The 19,287-nt window shown below is 53.4% G+C and overlaps 1 protein-coding gene across 3 annotated transcripts in view; it reads right to left on the bottom strand.

Moving 5' to 3' along the window:
- Window positions 1–6,480: 6,480 nt before the first annotated feature.
- The window catches only part of POU6F1 (POU class 6 homeobox 1), a 35,049-nt gene continuing 22,242 nt past the window's right edge, over window positions 6,481–19,287 (bottom strand). For 2 of the 3 annotated variants that reach the window (XM_055126094.1, XM_012935122.2), the window contains 8 exons: window positions 18,907–19,028; window positions 17,989–18,214; window positions 17,232–17,485; window positions 16,452–16,580; window positions 15,704–15,907; window positions 12,163–12,304; window positions 10,803–10,971; window positions 6,481–9,357 (listed from right to left, as the gene is read on the bottom strand). In XM_055126094.1, the coding sequence (XP_054982069.1) occupies window positions 9,012–9,357; window positions 10,803–10,971; window positions 12,163–12,304; window positions 15,704–15,907; window positions 16,452–16,580; window positions 17,232–17,485; window positions 17,989–18,214; window positions 18,907–19,028 (1,592 nt within the window). In that variant the 3' untranslated portion in view covers window positions 6,481–9,011. The remainder of the gene's footprint in view (window positions 9,358–10,802; window positions 10,972–12,162; window positions 12,305–15,703; window positions 15,908–16,451; window positions 16,581–17,231; window positions 17,486–17,988; window positions 18,215–18,906; window positions 19,029–19,287) is intronic. The other variant, XM_055126095.1, reaches the window with a different exon arrangement.

Here is a 19,287-nt window from a genome sequence, read left to right as displayed (position 1 = left end):
TATAATATTGTATCTATGTGGCTGGAGATAGCACAGCGGGTACGGCATTTGCCTTGCATGCAGCTGACCTGGGTTTGATTCCTCTGTCCCTCTCGGAGAGCCTGGCAAGCTACCGAGAGTATCTCACTAGCATGGCAGAGCCTGGCAAACTACCCGTGGCGTGGCGTGGCGTATTGGATATGCCAGAAACAGTAACAACAAGTCTCACAATGGAGACATTATTGGTGCCTGCTCGAGCAGCGGGATGACTGTGACAGTAACATTCTTATGCCTTGAGTTATAATTTTGTATCTATGTGTCTTAAAGACTGTGATTTCCTAAAGGCTATATAGTCTTTCCCAGGTTGTTTTCTTACTATCTTCTGCATTCAATAGAACTTAAACAAACAAACAAAAAACTCATTCTAGGGGCAATGTGAAAGACAAAGAGGTGTACTAGAAGTGACAAACAGTAGTAGAATCTGCTTTCTCAAAGTGAAGAAAAATACATCAAAGGGGATAAATATTTTTTAAATTGGGGCAGAAGGTACGGAGAGATAGTACCACAGATACTATCTGCACATAGCAGACCCAGGTTTGATCCCTGACACCGCATATGGTCCCGAGCATTACTCAAAGTGATCCCTGAGCACAACCAATTGTAGCCCCAGAAACCAAAACAAAAGAAGTTTAAGAAGTCAGGGAGATAGCTCAAAGCGCCGTGGGACTCCCCAGGCACTGGTCATACTGCATATGGTCCAAAAGATTTTTAGGAATATTTATATTAGATATTTGAAACATGTCTATGCTATGGAGTTTTGTTATTTATAAAATATTAGAAAGAAGACACATTTGTACTTTTGGAAATGTTTGAGCCTAAATTTGTATTCTGAGGTTTTGGGTTTGTTTGGCTTTTTTAGGTTCCACCAAGATATGAACATATGAACAGTGGGGCAGGCGAGGGGGTGGGGGCATTTTATTTGTTTGATTGCTTGGGGTATTTTGGCAGTACCCAGTGATGCTCAGGGCTTACTCCTAACTCTGCTCTGGGGTTGTTTCAATGGTGTTCAGAGGAACAAATGGTGCCAGAAATTGAACCCAGGTCTCCTGCCTGCAAAGTACCTGCTTATCCCTTTGAGCTAATTTTTCTAATTATTTATGTTCTGAATGAAAATAAAGATTTCATGAAGGTCCTCCTAACTGTTGATTAATTCTAAAATAAATTGCAGTGGGACGGATGAACGGCTCCTAAAACATGACTCTTCGCCACAGGAAAGCAGATCAATCAGCCCGGGGTTCTGACCCAGCCCATGCTCCAGGAGCCCACTCGACAGACGGCCTACCTCTGGGAATCTGTGACTCAGGGAGTGGACTCTCTCCTTCCTGATCTTTCTGTGGTGAAACTCAGAGCAAAATGGGAGTGCCATGCTGGAAACGATCTCCAAAAGCAGAGATCTTGAGGGGTTCCAGGGAATCCCACAGCACCTCTCAATGAGTCAACTGCACCCGTAACCCTCTAAGGAGAAATAGGACTCCTAGGAGATGTTAATAGGACTAATTAGAGGACTTATGGTACAGAGCTTCAAACTCAGTATTCGAAATCACTGGGTAAAATTATAATTACCATAAAGGGTTCAATTCCCTGAAGTAGGTCTTGAAACTAGATACCTTTCATTGGAGGTTTGGTTTGTTACATTTTTTTAGACGGGGGAAGAGGGTTGGCTTTTGTGTCACATACCTGGCTGTGCTCAGAGATTACTCCTGATTCTACACTCAAGAATTATTCCCGGTGGAACTTGGGGACCATATGGAATGCGGGGGATTAAACCTGGATCTGCCACATGCCAGGCAAATGCCTCTGTACCATCTCTGCAGCTCCCATATTTTTCTGTTTTGTTTTGAGGTCTGAGCATCATGAAGTGCTGGGATTGAACTCAGAGCATTCACATACATACAAAACATATGCTCCCGCCCGTCTCTAATTGGTCCTAGACACCAATTTGAAGGAACACAGCAGGGCTGGTGCTGGTGAGAGAAATCATCAGGACAAAGAGCAGGGCCTCAGGTCCCACTCTGTGAAGGTTGAGGTGAAGCACACAGGCTTTAGAGGAAGTCTGCCAGGGTTCAAGGCTTGATTTTTTTTTTCTTTTTGGGTCACACCCAGTGATGCACAGGGGTTACTCCTGGCTCTGTACTCAGGAATTACCGCTGGCGGTGCTCAGGGGACCATATGGGATGCTGGGAATCGAACCCGGGTTGGCTGCATGCAAGGCAAACGCCCTCTCCGCTGTGCTATCACTCCAGCCCCCTCAAGGCTTGACTTTGCTGCCCAGGAGGCAGTACAGGAAATACAGCCCCACAGAGTAATGAGGCTTAGAGGTGACCTGCACTAATAACTAGATGCCTTTTCTTCTCTGTATCTCTGCCTCCATTCTCTCTCTGTCTCTATCTTTCTCTGTTTCTCTGTGTATCTCTGTCTGTCTGTCTCTCTCTATATATAGATAGATATGTGTATATCTATCTATCTATCTATCTATCTATCTATCTATCTATCTATCCAGCCCCTCTATTCCTTATGTATAAAATATGTCTAATAAAGTTCTTTATAGAATGATGGTGAGACATCACAGTGTGTGTTAAACACTTAGCATGTAGATTGGGCCAGTGAGATAGTACAGTGGGTAGAGCCAATTAGCCGATTTGATTTTGATTCCCAGCACACATCCTGAGCCCCGCCATGGGTGATCCCTGAGTGAAGAGCCAAGACAAAGCCCTGAGCATCACCAGGTATGGAGAGAGAGAGAGAGAGAGAGAGAGAGAGAGAGAGAGACTGCTGGATGGTCAGCAAGGATTAACTGTCATGAGCAAGAACAGCTCGTTGTCCCTAACACCTACCTTGCCCAATCAGCTCTGTTGCAGGCTTAGGCCCCAGCTCCTTGGCTCAGCAGGTCCTGTGCATCAGAAGGTCCTGTGCATGCTGCATGCATCTGCCAGCCCCTCACCTTTACCAGTCAGGCACCTCACAGGCCAGTCCCTGGGTACTTCCCTCAGGTCCAAAAGAAGCCATCATCCATTGATCTGGGGAGTGGGGAAGTTGTTGGGCCACACGTGGCAATGTTCAGGGGTTACTTCTGGCTCTGCATTCAGGAATCACTCCTGGCAGAGTCTAGGAGACCACATGGGGTGCCGGAGATTGAACCGGTTGCAAGTACTGTATTTTTTGAGGGATCAACCACCTAGCTTTAACTCTGCACATCCCACCCAGGAAATCTGTGAGGCCAGTCTGGCTTCTCTGAAGCTCCCTGCAATAGAGAGGAAAAGAAATCAAGTTTTTGCACAGCTCCAAGCAGCCTTAGGTTCCCTGTCTCCCTTATCTCTTGTCAAGACCCTGCACCATTTCTCCAGTCCATGAGATGTTAGCTTCCCCTTAGCAGCCCTTCACGGCACAGCAGAAGGCCTGGACCTGGGCATCAAACTTCCCTCCCTCCATATACCCACCCCACTTTCTTTAAAGTCTTCCCGAGCCAACTACCAGGGACCACACTTAACTGGTTTGAGCCAGAAATATCCACTTCCACCTCCTCCAGTGGAGCTATTGGGAGGCACTTGTCTTCTGTCAGAGCTGGCTGCCGCCCAGATTCCACTCACTCACACAGCAGTGTGAATCCTGCAGAGCTAAGCAAAGGCCTCTGGCCCTCCTCCCCTCGTAACCTGCAGTGAGCACAGGAAATGCTTCCGTCATCTCTATCACATCTGCCCGCCAGGTGCACCAACCAAACACCCCTGGCCTGGCTACTGGCAGGTCACAAGCTAGGGTGAGCTGCTACTCTTGAGCACACAGATCTAGGCAGAAGTGAGGGCTGGGATCTATTGATTTTTTCTCCTGTTAATTCAGAGTGTGGTAAAGCTCTTCTGATCCCTAAGCCTTACACAAGTACCATGTGGCTGGAGTGAAGATGGGGCCCTGGCTCAGCACAGGGGCAGACTCGGGAATGCTGCATGGCTGAAATTGTCACTGGCTGTGGTAGTCCAGGTCTTATCACTGCGAGGTGGCCTGAGGACCGGAATTTAACACAGGCAGAGAGTGACTTGCACTGCACCCGCTCTCTCCCAGCTCAGGTGACAGCCCTGCCAGTAATATTTGCAGGCTGGGAAAGAGCACAAATGAAGACCTCCTTACCACAATTATGAACACCTATTTACCTTATAGTGACATCAGAGGTGGGGAACATCTGGGTCCCAGGCCAGTAAGGCTGCAAAATCCTGTGCCCTGATCCTTGACATGACAAGACAGATATGGCTGCTTCTCATTGCTGCCCTCCTGGATGGCATGTATGCCTGTACAGTACAGCCTGTGAATGGTGGATGGAGTGTATGCCTGTACCACACAGCCTGTGAATGGTGGATAAAGTGTACCATAAATCCTGTGAATGGCGGATGGAGTGTATGCCTGTACTATACAGCCTGTGAATGGTAGATGGGGTGTATGCCTGTACGGTATAGCTTGTGAATGGTGAGTGGTGTGTATGCCTGTACCATACAGCCTGCGAATGGTGTTATGAATAACCTGTGGTCCTTGGCAGAAAAAATATTTACCCACTTCAGATCTAAATTCTTTTTTGGTGGGTTGTGGGGAACACTTGCTGATCCTCGGGGTTGATTACTGGTTCTATGCTCAGAGACCACTGCTGGTAGAGCTTGGGGAATCATATAGTGTGCAGGGGGGTTGAACTGGATCAGTTGTGTGCAAGGCAAGAGCCTTAACCCCTGTGCTATCTCTCCTATCACCTGGGTCTAAATTTTTAGTGCTTTTTTTTTCTTTCAGGATCAAACCTGAACAAAAAAGAAGAGTTCATGCCTTGACATGGAAAGCATGAACTTTACCATTGGACTACATCCCCAGCCTCATCTATCTAGGAGAGATTCCTGAGTGCACTCAGGAGTAACCCTGCAGCATCATTGGAGGTGGCCCCAAATCACAAAAAAAAAAAGTGCTTCCCTTTCCATGTTCCCCGCCTACTCTTCCCCGCTCAAGCCCAGCACACACTACACAGTCTGTGTATTTGTACACCCTCAGGCCTGCATAGCCCGCCAGTCAAACCCTCTGACAACCTGGCCAACCCCCCCCCCACCACCACCAGTGTGCAGACTTATAGTCTGTCATAACCCAGAGAAGGACCAGGAAGCAAGTAATACCGGGATCTTAGGTACCAGCTGAGTTCTAGAAGGAGAAAAAACATAGCCCTTGATCCAGTACCCCACGGGGATGGTCATAGATGTAAGGTTGGACCAGGGCTTTCTGTGTTGGGTGTTTGAATTTGATGCAGAAGCAGTGACTGCAGGTCTCTGTGTTCATCCATGATTCCCAGGTTCTTCAATATTCTCAAGAATATTGAAATGTTCAAAAATTATTGAGTAACAAAGATGCTCAGAATTAGCGTTAGGAAATAGGAGTATTGAAAGAGAAAGGAGGGGCTGGAGCGGTAGCAGAGTGGGTAGGGCGTTTGCCTTGCAAGCAGCCGACCCGGGTTCGATTCCCAGCATCCCATATGGTCCCCTGAGCACCGCCAGGGGTGATTCCTGAGTGCAGAGCCAGGAGTAACCCCTGCGTATTGCCAGGTGTGACCCAAAAAGCAAAAAAAAAAAAAAAAAAGAAAGAAAGAAAGAGAAAGGAACGCCCCAGCAGGAGGAATTCAGTACAGGACTCAGTTATGCATGATTCCTTTTGTAGAGTTTTTAGAGGAAAGCTGGGTCTTGGTGCTACTTTTCAAAATGTCAGAGAATTCCCATTTATTTCCCAGAGATGTTAATTTACGGCTCATTTGTGCTGCTAAGGTAAGAATAACATCCTGATTCCCACTAAGGCTGCTGGGGACTGTTTGTTTAAAACCCTTTAGTTTATATTTCACCATATGCCCAAGTATTGACCCTTTCTCTTAGTCTCCTGTGATCCTAAGGAGGGCAGAATTTATCGTCTTTGGAAATTGTAAACTTCCCCAAGAGACTAGAACGTAGGTTGGGGACAACGGAAATGAAGCCACTTGCAGCAGCTAGCAAAGAGGAATGGAGGCTTCCTCTTTCAATTTCTAAGGGGGAGATTGGTTTGGGGGCCACACCTGGCAGTGCTCAAGGGTTACTCATGATGCTTCTCCCAGCTTGGGGGACCATGGGCAAAGCAAGAGCTCCAGAGAACGGGGCTTTCTTGCATTATTTTGTTCTGCTTGGGGGTTTGAGGCCATTACCCAGTGGTGCTCAGGGCTAATCCTGGAAGGGGTTCAGGAGATTTTGTGTTGCAAGAAATTGAATCCAGATCTCCTGCATGTGCTCCAGCCCAGGAAGTCGCCTCCCCTGTGCTACAAGCGCTGGCAGCAAAGGTTTCTCTGGCTTTGACGTGGAGATGAAGGAGGAAAAGCAGACCAGTACAAAAGAAAAATACTGTTTATTTCACACAACTACATCAAGTGCTTCTCCCCCCTTTCTCCCCCCTTTCCCCTCCCGCCCCTCACGCCAGCCCTATGCAAGCCTTGCCCTGTGTCGGGGGACAGTCCAAACCTCAGTGTCAGAGCCTGGATAACGTCATCAAGAAGGAGTCTAAGCACACAAAGTTGACCAACTTTCTAAGGACACAAAAACATCAGGGTCTCACATTCCAAATTCAAGCGTATTCCTTGAGTCATTAGAACGATTCCTTTCCTTGGCCCCCACCCAGATGAAATACATGGTGATTCACCAGGCCACAGGAAGTTTTGGTCTTTCATTTAAAACAAAAACAAAGAAACAAAAACCACACACACACACACACACACACACACACATTTATCCATTTCTGAACTTTTCCTCCTGCTTTTCCCAAGCAAATGAGACACTGAGACTTCTGCTATGAGTCCGAAAAGGTGCTTCCAAAAACAAATCCCTCAACTCCCTTCAGAGCCCGAGGCGACTAAAACTAAGTCAAAACCCCACCTCAGGCCCACAGCTGCTGGCTGCCCTGGGACCAGATGTGTGTGGGCATGGGACCAGAGATTCCGGACCCCAGAACTCTGTTGTGAGCATAGTTCAAGACTCCTGACTGCTCCCTGGACGCAGAGAGCGCCGCCTGCAGACTCTTCCGGCCTTGGCATTGTCCTTCTGGGAGGGAGCCTGCCTGTCCTCCCCACACGGGAGAATGTGAAAATTGGCCAGCAGGACCCGTGGGAGCCCGGAGGGAGACACAGGCAGGTGAGGGTAGGGTGGGGGCAGGGAGCATCAGAGCCAAAGTTCCTCCCCTCGCTGGCTCCTGGGAGCACAGAAGCCACAACCTCTCCTGCATGCCCACCTCAGGGCACACCCTGGCTTCAAGCCTACTTCCAGGGCACAAACGGGGACCCAATCTTCTCTCCCCATGCTCGTGTTGGTGAGTGAAAACCCACCTTTCTAGCTCTCTGAAGAAACTGACTCCCTTACAAACTCGGGTACTTGAATTCCTCTTAGCCTGGACTCCAGGCGGGGCAGTGTGTCCCTAGGGGGCGAGACTAAGTCCTAGAAAACATTCTCAGCACCCACCTCCTGGGCGGGTGGTCTGGATACAGTGGAGGGAGGCGATGCAAGGACACACTTGTCCTCTCAGTGGCAGGACTGATGAAGACACGGGGGTCCCTTGCTCAGGCCCCACTCGCTCAGCGGTGTGCTGTGAGGTGAGCTGGCACAGATGACAGAGACCTGGCTCGTCTATTCAGTTTTTGGTGGTGCCCGGAATGGAGCCTCACACAAGGCAAAGCAAATGCCCCGCCGCTGAGCCCCGGCCTGCACCGGCTCTGGTTGTCAGCAAGAGTAGCGAGGAGGGGAGCAGCTGAACCTTGGGACCGATGGCCCTTCTGAGGTGGTCTACACTGCAAGTCCGGGCTAATCTGAGAAAACAGCTCAGCCTTCCCGTCTCTGAGAGCCTGGGGACAAACCCAGCAGCTGAGATGCCATGCCAACCCTTAATATCCTCCTACGGCAAAACCCATCGTGTCCCAGGGGTGCTCTGACCCAGGAACACGGGGACGGGGGGGGGGGGGGGGAGGGTTCCAGGCACCAGGTCTGGCCTAAGTCTCAAGACAAAGTACCGTTCCACTCCAGTTAAGCATCCAGGGGTTCAAGTTACCAGGAAAGTAAATGAAGCTGCCCTCCACAAGCTTTGCCCTAGGCTGTCATCTCTAGCCACAGACCTTTCCCTGGGCCTGGCCGGGTTGACTGTTCCATTTGCCCCGTCTAGAGGCGGGTGGCGGGTGAGTGGCAAGGCAAGGGAACGAGTCACACGCCGTTCCCTGCTTTCTCGGGCTAGGCCCTTGCCACACTACTCGTACTCTTCACATTGTTTCTGCAGGGGAGACACTGTGCACAGAGATTAGGCTAGGGTCAGGAGCGACCGGCTCTTTGCTGAGTGCTCACCTGCTGAAAACCGGAGGCCAACCCCAAGACAGCCAGGGCTCACTGATGCTTCCCTCCAACACAGATTATCAAAGAAAAGCTTCTGCCAGCGACTGCGTGTACCCACCCCCAACAGGGACAGGGACAGGGTCAGAGGCCGAGGGCTCTGGGAACCTTTCTTCCCGCTGTCCAGACAGACAGGACTGCGAGGACAGACACTTCTCTCAGCTGTGACCTTGGGTCCTCTCAGAGGATTGGCCGCCTGCCCCCCACCCCAACGCGCCCCCACACACAGAGGAGCAAAGGGGAAGCGGGAGGGTAGAAAGAGAACCCCATTCAAAATAAGAACGAATGGCCACTGGTCCTTTAGGGGTGCTGCCACCCTGCCCCAACGATGGGGCACTTCTGGTTCCCCACCAGAATTCACCCTTCCAAACCAAGTTAGCAAAGTGCTTCTTCCAGGGACACCACTATCCCCTCCCTCAGAGGGACCCAGCCCGAACCTGGGGCTCTGGTGGGGGAGGGGAGGGAGCAGCTGACAGCACATGCGCACAGTGGAGCCCTCAGGGCCGGGACAAGCACGGTCACCTGTCTGTACCCAGGGAAAAGGAGAAAGTGCTGGAACCCGAGGCTGGGGGTGCCCTAAGGGATCTGAAAGACGTTCAGCTTGCTGGTGTTCTTGAGCGTCTGGCGCCGGTTGCAGAACCAGACCCGCACCACCTCCCGGTCATAATTGAGCTCCTTCGCGATCTCGGTGATCTCCTGGCCAGTGGGCAGCGGGTTCTTCTCAAAGTAGGCGTTGAGAGCCTCGATGGCCTGCGGGGTGAAGGAGGTGCGGCGCTTGCGTTTTTTGGAGGGCTCCCCCCCAACAAACTCCATCAGGTTCTGCTGGCCTTCCTGGTTCCGGAGTTCGGCTTCGTTCAGCCACTTCTCCAGCACCGGCTTCAGTTTCTGAGCGCTCTTGGGCGTGATGTCCAGCTTCTCGAACCTGGAGGGAGCCCCAGCCCCGGAAGGGTCAGTGAAAAAATGTCTTTTTGATTTTGTTTTACAGGGCTCACGGGGAGTGCCAGGACTGAACCCGGGGCCTCCTCCACCTGGAGCCTGTGCTCTTCCACCGAGCCACAGTCCGGCCTGCCGCTGGCCCCTCAGACCAGGGCAGCGCGCCTTCCTCAGGGTTGCAAAGCTCCGCTCAGGGCTGCCCCACACCCCCGTCAACACGCCCTGGACGCCACCAAGCCAGACCTTCGGGTGGTCCCATGTCCCAGGTCATCATAGACACCATTTCCATGGCTGCAGGCAGCAAGTGAGGGAGGTCCCTTTCTTTTTTTTTCTTTTTGGGTCACACCCAGCGATGCTGAGGACTTACTCCTGGCTCTGTACTCAGGAATCACTCCTGGCAGTCCTGGGAGGCCCACATGGGATGCTGGGGATCGAACCCAGATCAGCTGCATGCAAGGCAAATGCCCTACCCGCTGTACTATCGCTCCGGCCCCGAAAGAGATCCTTTGAGGACTCACCAGGACAAGTATCACCCCCCAACTGCACTCTCAGAGCCACATCACTGAAGCGGGTTCCTCTTTCTGCCTGAGTCGCTGGTGCCCAAGGAATTCCCAGTCTGGCCTGGGCCCCTCCTGATCACTAGTCTAGCTGCCAGAGGCCACAGGCCATGAAGGCCTTTGCCTGTCATACACATACTGTTGTGGGAAGGCCTCTGCCCCCTGCTCTGAGACTGCCAGGTCTGTGCACTGCACACAGAAAGGCTCTGTCGCTTTCTCTCTGGCAGGAGAGCCTTCCTGGCAGTATTGGGGAGCCAAGCCAGGTCCCCACGTATGCAAGACTGCGCTCCACCTCTTTGCACCACATCCCATTTCTGTCCCCGGAGTCCCACCTCATAAGTGAGGATGAGCACACAGAGGGGCAAGATCAGAGCCTGAAGCTACTGAAGTTCCCAAAAGCTGTACTACGAGGACACCTGAATGGATTGGGGCTTAGAGAAACCCTCCTCACAAAGCCACTGTTCAGGATTGGAGGATAAACTTCAGAAGAACTGCAGCAGTCTTTGCTAACTCCTGCCTTGGGGGTCTAGGACTGGAGCGATAGCACAACGGGTAGGGCATTTGCCTTGCACGTGGCCGGCCCAGGTTCGATTCCTCCATTCCTCTTGGAGAGCCCGGCAAGCTACCGAGAGTATCCCACCCACGCGGCAGAGCCTGGCAAGCTACCCGTGGCGTATTCGATATGCCAAAAACAGTAACAAGTCTCACAATGGAGACGTTACTGGTGCCCGCTCAAGCAAATCGATGAACAACAGGACGGGACGACAGTGCTACAGTGCTACAGTGCCTTGGGATCTACCTTGATCCAGGATGAATATGTATAGAGGCTGCGTATGTGTGTCCCTGTGAGTGTCTGTTCCAGGGCAGTCTCACTCACCTGCAGATGGCCGACTGGCTGTAAGCTGGGCCTTCCGTGGCTGTCAGAGCCTGGCCCACCTGGGTCTGTGTGAGGCCCAGGGAGAGCCTCCGGATCTTAAAGTTTTTGGCAAACTCCCGGATCTCTTCCAAGTTGATCCCATCCTCATCCAGACTTGGGGTGTGTGGCTCTAGGTCAGAAGAAGGGACCAGGGGTGAGTATATAAAACAGAGAATTGTCACAGTTGAGCTAGCTACTGGCCTGGCCTGCTGCAGAAGAGAGGGATGAGGACTGTCACCAAAGGCCTGTCAATCCTTGAGATCCTCATCACCCATCTCCCTCAAGACTTGGGAAAAGGGGCCTGGACCAACATGTCTGGAGGAAGGACTATTTTCTTTTCTTTCTTGTTTACTTTATCTTTCTTTCTTTCTTTCTATCTATCTATCTATCTATCTATATCTATCTATCTTATCTATCTATCTTTCTATCTTTCTTTCTTTCTCTTTTTTTTAGGGTCACAACTGGTGATGCTCAGAGGTTATTCCTGGTTCTACACTCAGGAATTACTCCTGGCAGTGCTCAGGGGACCAAATGGGGTTCCAAGGATTGAACCCAGGTCAGCCATGCAAAGCAAATGCCCTACCCACTGTACTATTGCTCCAGCCTAGGAGGAAGAACTCTTTTCTTTTCTCCCCTTTCCTTTCCTTTCCTTTCCTTTCCTTTCCTTTCCTTTCCTTTCCTTTCCTTTCCTTTCCTTTCCTTTCCTTTCCTTTCCTTTCCTTTCCTTTCCTTTCCTTTCCTTTCCTTTCCTTTCCTTTCCTTTCCTTTCCTTTTCCTTTCTTCTCCCCTACCCCTCCACCACCACCTCTCTTTCCCCTTTTGGCCACTCCTGGCAGTGCCCAGAGCTGACTTCTGGCTCTGTACTCGAGGATCACCCACGGCAGGGTTTGGAGGACCATACAGAATACCAGGGATTGAACCTGAGTAGGCCATGTGCAAGGCAAGGCCTCTTCCCGCTATACTGGCTCTCTAGCCCTAAGGACTCTATTTTCACGTTCTTTCTGCTCTTTCTCCCCCATTATCCTTATTGCTGCCCCCAAGCACGCCCATTAGCCATCCACATTCCTCAGATACTCCATGCGGGGCCACGGAAGAGGCAGAGCATGCCATGGATTCTTAGAAAACAGCTGGACAGGCAGCCTTGACTATGAATCACTACGATTAGCATCAGCCCAGCAGGATGGGACTAAGAAAGAAAAGCCTGGGGTCTCTGCCCTTCCCTTTTGTCTCCTCAGAATTAAGGAGCACAGTGTCTCAAGAAGTTGGGGTGTCCTAATTAGCGCCTGACCTTTCTGTACAACTTGTTCCATGAGCAACTTACTGGACACCAACTGGCTGACTGTAGGGGTCTCTGAGCAGGTGATTGGGATGGGAGTAGAGGCAGATGGCTTGGGTGCCGGGGCTGGGCTGGCAATGACCACAGCTGGCGAGGGGACGGCTGGTGTGGGCTGGATGGGCTGCACCTGTGGAAAGAAAGCCAACAAATCCCTGCGGCTCACTCGCCCAACTTGGGGGTTAGAGTCTCTGGAAAGGCCAGAGGCAGGCCAAGAGTGTGCACGAAGGGCCGGAGAGATAATGCAGGGGTGAAGGCATTTGCCTTGCATGGTGCCAAGCCCAGCTTGATGCCCGGCACTGTGTGATTCCCTGAGCATCTCCAGGGCAACCCCCAAACGCAGAGCTAGGAAAAGTCCCCAAGCACGGTCAAGGGTGCCCCACTCCAAAAAGAATCCAAAACTCAAAAGTAGACAGGAAAACATCACTCACCCATCACATACCTCTCTATACCCAAATACAAAGCAAAACTAGTTACTATGTTATCACCCACCCAATGGTAATGACCTTCATAGAAAGATAACAATATATCCCACCACGGTCACCTGGGACAGGGCAGGCCAGAAGCTCAGGAGAGCTTGTACTTTCAGCCAAAGCCCCAACAGAGATACTTGAGATAATTTCTCTCACATCTCTGCCCTGGAGGGTGAGATTCTCGAGCTCCCTGGGCACAAAATGTCCTTTAATAGGGAACTGGCAAATGATTCTGGGGTCCCCCCTGTAATAATATAGTATGGTCACTCAGTAGAACTAGGATTATTTTTGTATAGCTAAGATGCAAAGAGCTCTGAGTTAGATTGCTAAACAAGGCCATGGTGATGTCTCAAAGGTTCCATCCCTACCACCACACAATTCCCAAGCCTCAACAGGTCCATAGGAGTGACCCTTCCCCTAAATATATTTTTTGATGGTTTATTTTATTATTTTCATTTTGTTGTTGTTATTCTGAGGCCACACCTGAATTTGCTCAGGGATCACTCCTGGCAAGACGCAGGAGACCATATGGGGTGCCAGGGATTGAGCCAGGATCTTCTGCATACAAAGCAAGTGCCTTACTTGCTATACTATTTCTCCAGCCTCTCTCCCAAATATTTTTGTTTGTTTGTTTGGGGGCCACACCCAACAGTCCTAAGGAGTTACTCCTGGCTCTACAGTCAGGAATTACTTCTAGCGGTGCTAGGGGGACCATATGGGAAGCCAGAAAAGGACCCTGGTTGGCCACCTGTAAGGCAAGTGCCATACTTGCTGTACTATATCATTCTGGCCTGGGTTTGATCCCCAACACCACATGGTCCCCAAGCACCTTTGGGAGTAACCCCAGGAGCACCTTTGGGAGCCAGATGTAGTCCCTCTGTTCTGCTGAGTACAGCCCCGAAACCCAAACAAACAGATCCTGCGAGTATACAGGAAAATAAAATTTTGGTGGCTCTAAAAGCAAGCAGCCAAGGGGCTGGAGAGATAGCACAGCGGGTAGGGCGTTTGCCTTGCACGCTGCCGACCCAGGTTCAAATCCCAGCATCCCATATGGTCCCCTGAGCACCGCCAGGAGTAATTCCTGAGTGCAGAGCCAGGAGTAACCCCTGTGCATCACCAGGTGTGACCCAAAAAGCAAAAAAAAAATAAAATAAAATAAAAGCAAGCAGCCAAAGTCCTCTCGAGAGGTGAAAAGAGATTCTTGTGTTTCCTGTTCCACGACATCCTTTCTGGATTTCCCACAATGACAACAATGGAAGCTGTGCTGCTACACCAGAGCAACAAATCTTCAAACATTCATAAGCTTCCAGTTGCCACTTTGGGTGGGGAGGGGTGGAGGGAGTAGGGTCACACCCAGCAGTGCTTTGGCATTACTCCTGGTTCTGTGCTCAGGGTTGCTTCCCGTGCTGCCAAGGGGGCCATTTACAGAGCCAAGGATCAAATCTGTGTGGCTGCACGTAAGACAGACAAGCACCTTAACCCTTGTGCTATTTTTCTGGCCTCCTCATCTTCTTTCTTTCTTTTTTTTTTTTCCCAGAAAAGGCTCAGTGGTTACTCACAAAGCTGGGAAGTAACACACCACATTTGAGAACTATGGGCCTCAGCATCACCTGCCAACTTTTCCTGAAAATGTGCATTTTTTAGCCCACTGCAGACCTATGAAATAATCAGGACTGAAAACTGGCTTCATAAAGTGTCCAGGGGACAGAGGGTAAAGCACGTGAAAGCCATACACGTGGCCATTCAATAACTGGCACCCTTTGGTCCCCTGAGCACAGCCAGGAGTGATGCCTGAGTACCACAGGTATGCCTTGTGAATCCCACCCCCACCCCCAAAGAAAAAAATCCAAACAAAAAAAAGCTCCAATGTGTTCCAAGGGACACTCAAATACTCAAATTTTAGAACCTCTATCTGCTTGGACACCTCTGTCTTCTTTCGTTTTTTTCTTTTTAGAAGCCTCCCTAGGAATGCTGGCTTGGAGCCTTTTTTGGGGGGGTCACACCTGACGGTGCTCAGGGATTATTCCTGGCTCTGCACTCAAAAATTACTCCTGGCAGTGCTTGGGGGACCATATGGGATGCTGGGAATAGAACCCGGGTCGGCTGCGTGCAAGGCAAACGCCCTATCCGCTGTGCTATCGCTCCAGCCGCAGGCTTGGGGCCTTTAAGGGCTGCATCCAGTGCTCAAGGGACTGTACTGTACTGGGCTCAGACTCTGACCACATGCATGGGAATCACACATTCTAGCCCTTGGTAGGGTTTCTGTATTTCTTATCATTCTTTTGGGGGTGCAGGGGACCCAGCAGTGGGTGCTCCCAGCAACACTCTACCAACCAGGCTGGACTGCTCAATGCTCAGCACAGCAGTGTACTGCTTCCAGGCCCAAGGGGCTTGGGGGGGCCCAGGGGGCTCGGTGCTTACACACATGCCCATTAGCCCTGCGGGTTGTCTTCCCACTGCCCCGAGATTCCTTAAAGGCACAATCCTCTCCACCCCAGCCAACACTTTAGCCACGTTCACCATTCCCTGCCGAACACCCCATCTGTCAACACCTCCTTCTCTGGGTTCCCAAAGCATCTATCATGCCCCTCTCTGAGTGTCTTGCTGTGGTCGCTTCTCCCGGACAGCGTGTCTTACTCAGCTCTATGTCTCAAGCCCTGCTCTACAGTAGGCACAAAACTCTCCCTAGAACCAACCAATGATGGAGAGCCAAAGGCTGGATGGAGGAGGGGAGCAGACCCAGGCTTCCTGGCTCTCCTGGAAGAGAGTCCAGCAGAGCTCATTGGCTGTGTTCCCAGGACCCCTCCTCTCAGCTCTCTGGGAAGGGCACTGGTTCTGAGGGACATATTGCATGCGTTTGGGGGGGTGGGTAGGCTGGCGGGTGGGCGGAGGGGGGGCTGTTTCCCTGGCACAGAGCAGAGACCCACAGGGGCCTGCTAGTAGTCCTGTAGTTCAGCAGGCTCCCATGGGGAGCCGCCTGTTCTCCCAGGGGCATCAAACACTGTGGCGCCCCGCTGTCGTCTGGAGGGAGACCAGCCCGCACCCAGCCCTTGTACCTCACTCTTGGCGGGGGACTCGGGTGTGCTTGGTTTCCGGACAGCCACAGGTGGAGGCAGGGGACTGCTGGCCAGGGTGGCAATCACCTGACCCTGGGCATTCAGCAACAGCTGGGGGGTCACAGCCTGGACCTGCAGGCTCGGGGCTGGTGCAGGGGCCGCCACACTGGCTGAGTTCACGACCCAGGGCAGTGTTCCAATAACCTGGGAGGAGACAGGGCAGGGACCCGGCGTGAGGGCGGTGGCCCCCTCCACCCCTGCCCACACCCCTGCTAGGACCGAACAGTGTTTCTTCAGGGAGGAGGCAAAGGACAGGCCCTCCAGGGCTGCTCCCTTTAGCCATTACAACAGACCAGGTCCAGCCGTGTTGCTCCCCGGGCCCACGCCTGAGTTCTGGCACCTTGCGGATATGTGCTTTCATTTCTCTGACCCTTAGCCTTGTCCACTGCAGAGTGGCAAGTAAAGTCCTCTAGGAGGGGCCAGAGAGATGGTTCAGTAAGCAGGGAGCTTGCCTTGCACACAGCTGACCCAGTTCAATTTCTGGTACCCAACATGACCCCCATCACCATCAGGAGCTTCTAGGAAAGAGCTGGGTGCCTCCAGGGTGCTGGGCTGTCCTGCCAGAGAAACTCACTCAGGTGGCCACTGCACCCTGGGCATCGGTGGGACGCACCCAGTGAGTGTCTCGGATCTCCTGCAGGCTTCTCTCCCCCCCGCCGCCCTTAGCCCAACCCCGGGGACCACTTGCCTGTCCCTGAGCGTTGGTGAGGATCTGGCTGCTGATCCCGGGCATGCTGGGAATGGCATTGGCAATGACCGGAGTGGTGGTGAGGGAGCCCAGGATCTGGGTCTGGCCCCCGAGGGAAGCGGCACTGATCTGTGGGCAGAGGAAGAGCCGTGCTCAGGGCCCAGAGGCAAGTGAGAGCCCAGGCAGAGGCAGAGGTTGAGGGCCGGGGGAGGGGGAGGAAGACAGGGACGTGGGTGTGAAGGTGGCTGTGCCTGGCCACAGGCCCACCCGCTGAGTATGATTCTGGGCGAGGACCCCAGAGGGCAGCAGGGAGGGTGGGACCACAGTGATGGGAAAATGACTCTGGCTCATCTTTCCAACCAAGCCTGGGACCAAACAAGCGGCCGGAGTGATTCTAGTCCCAGCCCACCACCCCACGGCCAGGCCAGGGGCTGCCCTGGGCAGACGCTGGCTGGGCAGGGAGTCTTAAGCTGCACTGTTAGTGCCAGCTCCCAAGCGTGCCATCCTAGGTGTCATCCCACCCTCCACAGCTGGTCCAGTGCCTTTGGTGTGTTGAACTGGCCCCAGCCCCGGCGGGAGGCTGCCTGCCCTGGTCTGGCTGGCCGGCTGGCAGGCAGCAAGAAGACCTCAGAGGGAGCCCGTCTCCACGGACTGGTTGGCAAGAGCCGCCTCCAGGCGCGGGTCCTCTACTTCCTTCCTCCCGGGAAGAAGGGTCAGTTCCACCCTTGGCCTGAGGTTCGGTCCTTCCCTGGTCAGCCCTGGGCGAGCGCAGCAGCTTACAATTCCTGGGCTAAACGCGAAGCCTGCAGGCTGGACGGTGATCTGTGGGGGGGTGTCCACTGGCTTGGGGGTGGGGGCGGTCGCAGTGGCGGCGGTGGGCTGTGGAAGGATGGCGGGCGCGGTCTGCAGCAGCGGCTGGGTCTGGTACAGCGTCTGGGGCTGGGCTGCTGGCCGGGCCGGGGCGGGCGAGGAGGCCTGCAGCGGTGGGGCGGCTGGCCCGGGGGCCGGCAGGGCGGCGTTCAGCACAGCAGCTGCTGCGGAGCAAGGCAGAGACAGGGGTGCTCAACGGCCGAGCCGCAGCCCCAGAGGCTCCAATCCCCAGGGATCTGGCGAAGAATGAGGGGGAGCCAGGGGGCAGGGGCCGGGCATCTGTGGTTCCCTTCATCCTCGCAGGCATGCGGCGCCATCTCTCATCCCCCCTCCCTTGGGCCTGGAGAGGCGGCGGTGCTGCGCCCGGAGTCCGTCTTCCCGAAGTCCTTCTCAGGAGGCTGGACAGGGGCTGGATTCTGGCTTGGGGCAGGGGGATGTGGGGAGTCCCAGACAGTCTCAGAAGTCACAGAGGCCTGTGGGGCCAGCAGGGGGCCATGGCCTAGAGTCCGAGGTGGTGCAGCGGCTCTGTGGCTCAGTGCTGGGGACCCTGGGTCCCGACTCCCGGGGGCGGGGCAGCTGGTTCTGAGTCCAACGTGGCTAGCCCGTGTGCAGGGCCCGTGTGGAGGGTGGTGGGGGCTGGTGCAGTCCTGGGGAGAGCTGCTGTTACCTTGGAGACCGGCTAAAGGTGGCTTGAAAATTCCCCCCGGGGGAGAAGCAGCGGTCAGTCCCGGGAGGGCGGCCACGGTTGCTGTAGGAATTGTCCACACAGCCAGCCCCTGCTGGCCAGCCACTTGACCTGCAATACTGATGGGGATAAGAAGAGGTTGAGTAACTGCCCCTGCTGGAACCATAACTCCTGTCAGAACTGTGGCTAAGTTTTCCTGAGTCAAGACCTGCAAAAGCAAACAAGATTTCAAAAAGAAAAGAAAAAATGAAAAATCAACATTGACAAACTCTGGGTCTCTGGGGCCCAGTTGAGCATAAACAAAGCATTCTGAGGGCAGCGGGTGGGGACAGGTCGCAGGAGGGTGGGGAGAGATAAGCCCTAGGCGTAAGCCCAGCCCTGAGGTGGGGTGAGGGACAGCGGGCTGGGCCTGACTATCCTGCCCAGATAGGGACTGGCCGAGAGTGGGGCCCAGGAAACAAGGACTGAGTGAAGCCCCAAGGCTCTGTGGGTCCTGCAAGGTCACAGGGACTCTCCCTGCCCCGGTGTCTTGTCGCTCTCTTGGGGGCAGAGCAGCCCCAGGCAGGTGAAGGGCAGATAAGCGCAACACGCTCAGCCTTGGATAACCAGCCAGGAGAGGACTGAGGAGGTCACCAAAGTTTCTAGATCCTTCCTGGATGATCTGATCAGTGCATACCTGCTTTTCTGAGCAGATCTGATCTGGGCAGGGGGGAGGGGAGTGGGGGGGAGGGCGGGGGTGCCTGGTTGGAGATTCCCTCCCTCCAACTGCCAACTGTAGCCCCTTCCCTTCTTGCTTCTGAAGCCCTCAAATCCCATGGACAGCCCCCCTGCTGTGGTGCCCCACCTTGCCAGCACCACCCACCCGATGCCCTCGACCCAGCATCCCCAGGCAGCCCTTACCTGGGGGGCAGCTTGAACAGCCAATGGTGTCAGGGTCTGCGGTGCTTGAGGCTGGCTTGGGGCTTGGCTGAAGGTGGCAACAGCAGGGACAGGGCCTGGAGGGATCCCTGGGAGTGACTTCACTTCATGTGACAGGAAGAAAAAGAGGACATGGAGTGAGCCCGGGGGAATGGTGGGTGGAGTGGGGAGGAGGAGAGGGCACAGGAGCCGGAAGAGACATCTCATGGGCCCCATAGTGTCTATCTGCATAACCACCCGAGTCTGATCTTCCTGGCTCAGGAGGTGGCTTCTCAGATGCTACTGCAGTGAGCTGGTGGGTGCGGAGCCCTGACCAGACCACGAGGGCAGACTGCCCTCCCTAGATGAAGGCGCACCCCGATA

Source organism: Sorex araneus, chromosome 2 (assembly GCF_027595985.1).
Source record: "Sorex araneus isolate mSorAra2 chromosome 2, mSorAra2.pri, whole genome shotgun sequence".
Taxonomy (NCBI): domain Eukaryota; kingdom Metazoa; phylum Chordata; class Mammalia; order Eulipotyphla; family Soricidae; genus Sorex; species Sorex araneus.
This window is presented reverse-complemented; position numbering and strand designations above follow the sequence as displayed.